Source organism: Trichoplax adhaerens, genomic scaffold, assembly GCF_000150275.1.
Source record: "Trichoplax adhaerens TRIADscaffold_4 genomic scaffold, whole genome shotgun sequence".
In the NCBI taxonomy this organism is placed as follows: domain Eukaryota; kingdom Metazoa; phylum Placozoa; class Uniplacotomia; order Trichoplacea; family Trichoplacidae; genus Trichoplax; species Trichoplax adhaerens.
The window spans coordinates 6455684-6465752 of NW_002060946.1; the positions used below are offsets into that span (position 1 = coordinate 6455684).

A 10069-nucleotide genomic window follows, 5' to 3' on the forward strand; every position below is an offset into this window, starting at 1 on the left:
TGAATATTCCACTCTTCGCACCGTTTTAGTATTCGATAGGTAAAATGGTCTGCCCTATGAAATCTCCAAAGTCCTTGGTAGACTTTAGTCATTCTATAATTCAGTATATGGTACTATCTTTAGAAACTGACGTCAAGATATTTCCTTGATTATAAACAAGTGTACTTTATGCATATACTTAGGATAAAAATTTGTAATTTCTATTACATTATTGCTTAATACTACAATATAAACCCTCTTATAATATGATAATATACAGCAAGTTCTGTAAAATATACTATTTATGCCTTTCAGTATCTTCTCATACCAAATTAATTGTATCGTGCCATTTTATCCAATTCTGCAACTATCTTAACGTATACTGGCCATGATTAGCTATTACTTGTTTATTTATAAACGTAGCTAATTAAAAATAATCGCAACAGAAACCGGAACGACTTTCGTTCGTACATTCTAACTATACATATCTTTTGGATATCTTAATTAAGTATAATTGTAATTAAAATAACAGGTAACACCAATGGTAGTCAATGCTCCCACAAAAAGCAAGCACTAATGAGCGCATTACGCGCTTTCCAAGAAAAAAGTGTAATAGCCCGCCCTCCTGAGAAAAGCTCAATCGCTGGGGACGAATATGAAGAAGACGACGATATATATGGTTCCGGTCAAACAGCCCCAGACCGATGTTCTAGTTTAAAACCTCTTGGGTGTCCTTATGGAAAGTTTAAGGTCAAGAAAAAATATGCCTTAATGTACGGGCATATACTTGAGAAGAGAAAAGGTAAAGATGTTCATACTTTGGGAATTTACCAAACTGAATCAATCATTAATCATTTCACTAGCTGTGATCATAGAAATTGTTCCCTACCCAAATTTAGCAATAGTTCAAGTTAATTAAATGTATTCGTGCACAATTCAGTAATTCCATTACCAGATGCATTAATATTGTATAGTTTTAAGTGTTATGAGTTTAGTTCAATACTTTTTCATAAAGAAGCAAGAAAGTGTAAAGTAATTCTTGCGTGGAATCAGCTAGCAGTTCATACTTGTATCGGCACTATTCTAATTATCCTCTGTTCAATAAATTTTTTAGCTTTCATTACCATTGGAATCCCAACAATTAAAAGAATTAAAGCAAATTATATTGAGGCCACAATTACTAAGTTGATTCGACACCTGACACCTGATGATTATCCAGAAGTAGTTATTGTTGTTTTCTTGGCGGATTTCGATCCTGAGATTCGTAGCGAAAGAGCTGAAAGCCTATCTCATACTTTCTCTAAATACATTGAGATGGGTTTGTTGCAAATCATTCAATCTCCACGGTCATTTTATCCTAATGCCTTTTTGTATAACAGCAAAGAGAACGAAGGTGGTTCATTCAATAAATCTAAAAAATTAACTCGATGGCACCAAAAGCAGTCTTTAGATTACTCTTATTTAATGGCATATTGCAGTCATTTATCTGCAAAGTATTATTTGCAATTAGATGATGATGTAGACACCGCGCCTCATTATCTGGCTGCTATTAAAGACTTTATCAATCAGCAAGCCAGATCATGGGTATCACTAGATTTTTGTGAGCTTGGGTCAATTGGCAAATTGTATCTAGTATCAGAAATCAATTTAATTGCTAAATTTGCTTACTTCATGTATCGAGAGCAACCAATCGATGCTTTATTCCGATTTTACAACTCAATAAATATGCAAATAGAATCAAGATTGCGAACTCCTTCTGTATTTCAGCATGTCGGATACTATTCATCAAATAATAAAACGCAAGACGTTAAAGACAAATATTTCGAAATTATAGAAACTGAACGTGAATACAGAGGTATCATGAAAAATTTTTGCTTCGTTTCTTTTATAATATTTTAAATCTAATCATTTCAAGATGATGTAATGTTCGCCAGTGCTATTGCTTCTATTGATTTTGTATCATGTCTGTAACATCAGTTTTTATATCATCTTTTAAATAGGTGATAATCCACCAGCTATTGTTACATCAACAATGAAGGTTTTTAAACAGCATACACCAGAGTTGTGTTACGGCAAATCACCTGGATACTTTTGGGCTGCAAACCCCCAGAAAGGTGATACACTGTTAATTAAATTCCATGTTGAGCATCGGATAAAGCGTCTAGTCGTTGCTACTGGCATGGACAAAAGTAAGAAGGATATCTTACCCTCTGCCGAGATTCGAGTCAGCGGTACTGCTGCTCAAAAAGTAAATGGTAGGTTTTCTATCGGCTTACTCCAAGCTAGTAAAGCTTTCCTTATGCACTGATAAATCCTACATTTATTGTTATCTATAGATAATTAATTATCAACTAAAAGTAGCACTAAATTTGAATGTCTTTGGTCACAGGGGAATATGTTTGTCATAAGAATTTTGTAACAGTGACCTCCGAATTTATCGATGGTGTAGCTGACTGCAATGATCTCGATAGGCCACTCGATTTTCCTGTCAAGTGCATTAAAGTTATCATTTCTGAGAATCAAAATTCTTGGATCATTTTCAGGGAAATTGCAGTATTTCTGTCCCGAAATCATTGAGGATACTTGTAAATGACCTAAATGCAATGAAATTATAAAGTCCAGGGTGGAAAAAACTTGAATTTATAGATCGACATACCTTAATTGGCACGCTAATACCAAATCTCCAATCGAAAATATGAAGATGTTGATTTGCGTATTTGACTAAAGCTCGTAGTATTATAAGATTCGTGATGGAGCATGTACATTTTTAATTATTTGCCTTTTATCATTTGTCAAAGTCTAGTACTGTATTAAACTGAATAGATATTTATGGTAATGACAATAGAAAATAAGATCAGATTACGATTGTGTTATGATGCAAATTTGTGATACAGTTGTTGGTCCACAAGAGCAAATTTGTTGAGGTTTGCTATTTTCACGAGATGTACAAATATGAAATATTTTCCACTGAGTGATAAAGCACTTAGTAAGTATATATATATCATCCTATCTCTGCAGCTTAATGTTGTGGTCTCTAGGAAAAAAATAGTTGGTACACATATATGAACTTCCTTGCATTGTTATTTGTATAGTATGAATGCTTGAAAGTCACTATCAGCAATTCTTCGACGAAATTACACCATTTTATTCTTACAATTGTGTGGATTGAGGTTAAATAGCATGTAAATAAATCAATATCAAAATTTTTTTATGTCACTGTACGCAGCATCTTAAAGAGTAACTTTGATGAAATATTCTTAGATTGATTTGTTCTATAAAGATAACCAAATTTGATAGCAGATTTTCTTTATTACTGTTGATACTTTCATGATTTACTGCAAAGATAAACTTTGCAATCTTTTTATCGTTATTGATAATAAATCTCTCTTTGCACATCGTATGCTGCTATCGATACTCCTTTGCTATCAAAATGGCAACGATAAGCTACTACTTTTATACATACAAACATCATCTATTTTGCCTCTATATCTCATTCTACATTTCGCTTTCTCAGTCCTCCCCTAATTAAATACTAGCGTTAAGAAAATTATACTGATATCGCGAAAAATTCCACAATACGATGAAATGTACAATGATGCTAAAATAGGAAATCCTTATAGGGTATTTAGTATGCCATCGTCATTCAATACCGGTAATTAATTCCGATTCTTGCACATTTTTTTCCTTATGAATGAATTATAATTACTGGTACTGCTGTATCTCAACACTCAATGATCAACAGTAAAGACGATATACGCTTGTATATTACTTTTGTAAGGCATATTGTAACTAAATTATCGCCAATTTGCATGCTTATTTCCGTTTCAGGGTACACTAATACTCGACCATTATTGTGGATTACAAATCACCCACGCTATAAATCTTACAAACTTGTTCTGAATGTAGTGTGACTTGAAGATGGACAAAAACGTAAATATTTAGCGAAAATCGAACACTTATGGTTACTAATACCTATCTCAGATTGAATCAAAAAGCCTTCATTCAACCCTGTGAAATTTCATGACATCATATCTAATATAACACCTTTCTTGTAATTTTTCATCCGTTAATGAGTGATCTTTAATAGATTACAAAATTACGCTAGCGATCATATCCACAATGAAAGCTACTAATTTTTTCAACGTCTTAGTGTATAATGATTAATAAGATTTCGCTCACCAAAAAGCATATATAACAAGGTATAAAAATAAATACCAGCTATTTTGCCTAGTTTATAGATTATATCATACGTAGAATATACACGCTAAAATGAAGCAACGTATTGCAGTTTACTTCACTGCTAGGTTACAATAAAATAGTTAAATAAAAATCTAATGCAATATCTATCTCGAAGTATCTTCACATAATACACTTACATATCCATAATTTAGAGATATTTCTTTGTTTATTAATATCTTATGAGATCTAGTCTTATGAGTTATTCATAAATCGTTAACCGGCTACTGATCGTTAATTGTAACGACAAGTGTCATTTTAAAGAATAAATTAATCAATACACTTTATCTAAAAAGCATAAAGAGAATAACATGTTCTTCCTATTTAATCAGTGCTTAAAGCTAACATTTTGAATTACTACGATCCAGCTTCTACGTTCATTTGAAAATCAAGCTACAAGATTTGGATGAGTTATACAAGCTTATAAAATCAATATTAGAAGATTATTGGATATATGTACATAACTTCTCTGACATTTTTGAGGTATGTAATACTATCAAGACATAGAAGTCATTATAATTAATCAGATTTTTGCATATCAGCAGGATGCACTATAACAGTAGATATCAAAAATCCCTTACAATTGTTAGTATAACTATGGCCCATCTCTGATGAACATAATCTTTTATGTTTATTTTCAATATCAAACCATATTCTGATAAAAAATATCCAAAAAGCATTCATGCATGGATTCATTACCAGACACTGCATTTCTTTTCTGGATTCATGGGAGTTCCAGCATTACATTTAAAAGCTTTAGTAAATTCCCTACTATTGGATAAGGTACCTATAACCCTGCAATTAAATTTTAAATATGTTATGTAGTTTATCATCCACTCAAACTTATACTAAAGACGCGGTATTATAATCAGAGATTATCGTAACAGATTTAAAATTTGTTACGATATGACTAAGAAATTTAAGCAATACCTGTATTTACCAGGGCTATGGCGATTCGTTAGAATCAAATGACGAGTTGTCTGAGGTGTCTCCAACGTGCACCATATCTATATAATTCGAATAGCAATCCTTACTTTAATGTCAGCTCTAAACTAGTATTTATGAAGACAATAAATACTCAGTAACGATATACCTGAGCAAAAGCAATAAATAACATTTGATCAGGAGTGTATTTAAGTCCCGGCAATTGTACTTCCTGCTCATTATCATTTTTCCATTTTTGGTAAGCCTACATAAATGCAAGTTTTTAAGAGCGCTTTAATTTTATCATTATTTAAGTCGTATTGCCTAACTATATCGAAGACATAGTATTCAAACACTGCTATTATCTCAACACTTCTCAGTCTGTGGCAACAAATACTTTTGAATAGATTGTAAGGTTATCATACAGCTTACGTTATATGCAAGTTTCATGCCACCATTATCAGCAATATTTTCAGTAATAGTTAGATTTCCATTAAGCTAGAAAATAACAATAGCTAAGATTAATTTAGTTCATTATCACATGCCTACCACGTTCCCCAAAAGCCTACGATCGATAATATCCCTGTGATACACTTGGAAAACTGGATTAAAGCTAGATTAACTACTCACATTAATATTATCTATTTTGTATCTGGCATATTGATCAATCATGCATTTGGCATGCTGCTCGTAAGCAGTGTTGGCTTCATCTTCCCACCATGATTTCAAGTTTCCCACAGAATCAAATTTTCTTCCTATTAATACCCGTATTGTTATAGCGAAATAGCGAACGTCTAAGAAGACTGTAAGCAATAGAGTGAACAAGTACGAGTAAACCCTACAAACCTGAGGAGTCAAAGCCATGCGTTAATTCATGGCCCATTGCAACTCCAATTCCACCATAATTTAAATATCTGTTAAATATCACATTTTTACGTTAATTGATATAATTTATTTTAATATAACTTTAGAGAATGTAGGGTTAATATTTTACAGTAAATAACATACTTGGGGTAATTTTTATGAAAGAAAGGTTCTTGCAAAATGCCAGCTGGAAACACTAAATATGAATAATAACATCCCGTCATTAAAGACTACCATACTCCACTATAGTCTTCACATTAAATAAATATCAACTTAATAAAGCTATGTTCAAGTCAAAACTGTGAAATATAAACCAACAAAGTTAAATTAAATTGCGGGTGATTCAATAAGTTGAAATCACAAAAATCTATTTTTACGTTACCGTAGCATAAAAGTTTATTAAATTCTCTGAGACAAACTAGTCGCAGTAAATTTTATACATGGTAATACTTACCAATATCATTTAAAGACTGCGAAAAATATGCATTAACTGTTGAAGGTTCCATAAACCACCTTAAATATAAAAGCAATACAATATACGCTAAGACATCTTGTTTCTTCATTCCTTGAAGCTATCCTATAGTCTGGCTACGTTAACAACTTATTAGAAGTACGCGTTAATAATAGCAACTGGTTATTGCCATAACCCATCAAAAGATATTTTTCAATTATTCATCATTTTTCCAAATCTAAACTAAGAAATATACTGTAAGAATAACGACATCTTAAATTTTGTTCGTTTTCGGAACGTTACCCTCCACTAGTAGTGTTCTAAGCCTACATAAGGGCGTTGTATATACCTATGTCGATCAACTGGTGTCTTTAACAATGCCATTCCTTTATTATTTAAAAATATCCTGAGATTGATAGTATTCTTAAAGAATTCATTAGGATTGATTATTACCTGCAATTTAACAGATTGAAAGTTTATTAGCAGCAGTACCATTATCTGTATCACAACTATGTTATGCGTCTTTGAAATCTGATATTTCCTACTGCACAGGTATCATAACAGTAATACAATACAATTTCATGATAATGGTTTACAAACCCCGGAATAATAAGCATTTAATTTTTCATTATTTAAAATCCAATCTGGAAAACCTATTAAGCTGATAATTGCCCGAGCCTGAAATATGTATTTAAACCAACAAATTACATAAGCGAATCAATTTTTACTGGAGAATTAAAAAATATAGTAATAAACTACCATGAAATTTAGGGCAATATTTTAGCTTTGCAGTATTATCTATTCAATATTTGGTAATAATATTTACACTAGTTATGTCACTATAACTGTTATCATATGTACTATCAAATGACACGAAATTATTGGATATTGACAGCAATTCATACGTAGCAGCCTATATTATACGTAGGTATACATTCTCTGTGAACGAACACTACCTTTTCGTTAGCTTTAGCAGCAGTTTTAGGATCCATCCACTTTACCGTAGGCAAATTGTTAAGAAAAGCTTCACGAATGCCAGCAATCATTTTCATCGCCTGTATACAATTAATCCATTAATACTTTAAAGCATTGCATAGCAAGATCATTAGTCTTCAAGTGGAATTCCTAAATATCATTTATAAGAACTGTACCTGATCTTTACTTTTACCCTGAAAATGGCTATCAACAAACAGCCGACCTGTTGCTTTTCCAAAGTAATAATTTAGTTTATCTATACAAGTCTCCCATCGCGGTTTGATTGCAGACGGATCACCACCATTGAAAGCTAGATTAAATTTTCGATTTGCATCACGAAATGGTTTGGACAAGGTATCAACCATGGAATTGATTATTCTCCACATAAGGTATGTTGACATAATGCTGTAATAAAAATGATATCAAGAAAATCTAAAGGAATAGGTCTGCGAATAAGTAAATAATATAAAAAAATACTGGCGAAAAACTGAAGGGCTTATTAAGATAAGTGCCTATCTTATGCTAATTACGAAGATGCTACGGTTGTACTGCGTGCTAAGTTATAATATACACTGAATAAAGCAGCTTTTCAATTCTTTGTATTAAGACTTGAAAACGTAAGATCTTACAATACCTTTTTTCAGTTTTCGAAATAATATGAGATAAGTGTTGAAAATATCGCGGTGTTGCAATGTTAATTACAGTTTTATTAACAACAGCTGCACTGGTTAAATTGGAGATTAATTTTATCCACGGAATCTAAAGGTATGTAGCATTGATATTGTTGAAATAAAGTACATCAGTCAAATCTATTTTGTAAATGAATAATGAATAATAATCTTTTTGATACTAACAACGGGACACATTGTAATTAAATCTTCAACAGCATTAAAATGATAGGTTTGATCAGGCATCATCTCTTCTGCAGGCAAGAATTGCTTTAAAATAGAAAATTAACGAAATCAGTTATGATAGAATGGTAATCACTGTAAATAACAGATTGAACTAGATCAAAAGTCTACACGATCATATGTATTTGGCATTGTCTAGTACTAGTGCAAAGGGAATAGTAACTAGGAGAATCTGCTAGTGAACTAGTACAGTAACCATCCACTGTGGCTAATGCTACATTACTACGCTTAACGTAGTTAGTAACTGAAATTTATTTGCATTAAGAAATACTTTAATGGGTTAAATGTAGCAACCATCCCTTGTAACTAATACTACTACGCTTAACGTAGTAAGTAACGGAAATCTTATTGTACTAGAAAATACCTTGATTGGTTAAATGTAGCCAACCTAATTCTAGTTCAAAACTATGCTATCAATTATGTTTACTATTTTTAAAATTAGTAAGAGCTCACAACTGTAAGAGGAATTATTTGTAATCCGTACTATCTGATTTAGTATTCATTGAACTTTCAATAATATATCTACCATCTGCAAACGCTGGCCCAGATATCGTATTGTATGTGATTAGCATGTGATGCATGTTATGTAAGTTATAAAGTATGCATTAGGACATGCAATATCGTATCAGTTAGATGTTTATCATCAATTACTATAATCAGAGAAAATATACCTGCGCTAATTCAATTTCCAACTCGACCACCTTTTCGACTATCTGACTGATATTACCTGCACTTTGTTTCACATTTAACAACTTAAAGATATCCATCATGTATACTTTGTAATTGCCCAGTAAACTACTATTAGATAAATAGTAATGTCTGGACGACAGACCAGTTCCTGCTTGAGCAGCCTATAGACACGATAAAAGAAGTTTTCACGTTGTCACCTTGTGTTATCATCACAGTTTGTAACTATTCTCCATGTCACTTTAGGACTTATCCAACAATTTCATACCTATCACCTCATTTATTTAGTCAATGACACTAGCAATTTCTTTACCTGTAAAATGATTCGACTAGAATTTCCAGGATCAGTATTGGCATAAATTAAAAATAATCCACCTCCACCGAGAAAATGGCTCTCAATTAAAGCCTGATTAAAATCCCAGTGGTCTGCAATCCAATCTCGGTCAGAACTTAATTTCCATGGTTGTAATTTTTTCATCAGCTGAATTAGAGGTTGCCCTCCGTATTGGTCAATAATTGTTAAATTCATACACGACTGATACATATTTATAACTTTAGTGATAGCTGGTAATACTGTATGGCTAGCTTGAGATTGTAATGACTTATACGATTCAACAGCTTTCTTAATGACAAAATTATTTTTGTTAGCAATCTCAGAAAAGAGTGCCCAACGTGTATGGCCAGATGGCATCGGAGTATTGGCTAAGAAATTCCCACAAGCAAATTGATAGAAATCCTGGCAAGGATGGACTGATTGATTCATTTTCTTGATCATATTACCAGCAGTAATAATACATAGGTTGCTATCGCACATTTTGACCTTCTTTCCTTGTCCGGAATGATCTTCAAAAGTATGTTTCCAGCTACGATGGTAAGTAATAAGGAGACCAGTAAGAATTGCCAATACAACAAGGACAATACATGATAAAAAGACGAAGCCAATTTCTCGTTTATTGCATGGTCGATGAAAGGAAAAAATTCGGTATCGGTAGGATCGGTTACGGCCACGCTTAGTTAAAACTTTTGGCATATGTTCATCATT

The 10069-nt window shown here is 32.4% G+C and overlaps 2 protein-coding genes across 2 annotated transcripts; one reads left to right on the forward strand and one right to left on the reverse strand.

Moving 5' to 3' along the window:
* Positions 1-555: 555 nt before the first annotated feature.
* Positions 556-2556, forward strand: TRIADDRAFT_55928 (uncharacterized protein; the record flags this gene model as incomplete). Its single annotated transcript, XM_002111627.1, has 4 exons — positions 556-781; positions 1094-1834; positions 1980-2234; positions 2369-2556. The coding sequence occupies 4 exons, from the start codon at positions 556-558 to the stop codon at positions 2554-2556; spliced, it is 1410 nt and encodes a 469-aa protein (XP_002111663.1).
* Positions 2557-4910: 2354 nt separating this feature from the next.
* Positions 4911-9841, reverse strand: TRIADDRAFT_37639 (uncharacterized protein; the record flags this gene model as incomplete). The annotated part of the gene is made up of 16 exons (XM_002112132.1): positions 4911-5010; positions 5146-5222; positions 5309-5404; positions 5572-5637; positions 5770-5890; positions 5982-6053; positions 6148-6199; positions 6458-6516; positions 6804-6907; positions 7055-7132; positions 7411-7509; positions 7606-7834; positions 8064-8188; positions 8284-8367; positions 9012-9191; positions 9341-9841. The coding sequence occupies 16 exons, from the start codon at positions 9839-9841 to the stop codon at positions 4911-4913; spliced, it is 2043 nt and encodes a 680-aa protein (XP_002112168.1).
* Positions 9842-10069: the final 228 nt, after the last annotated feature.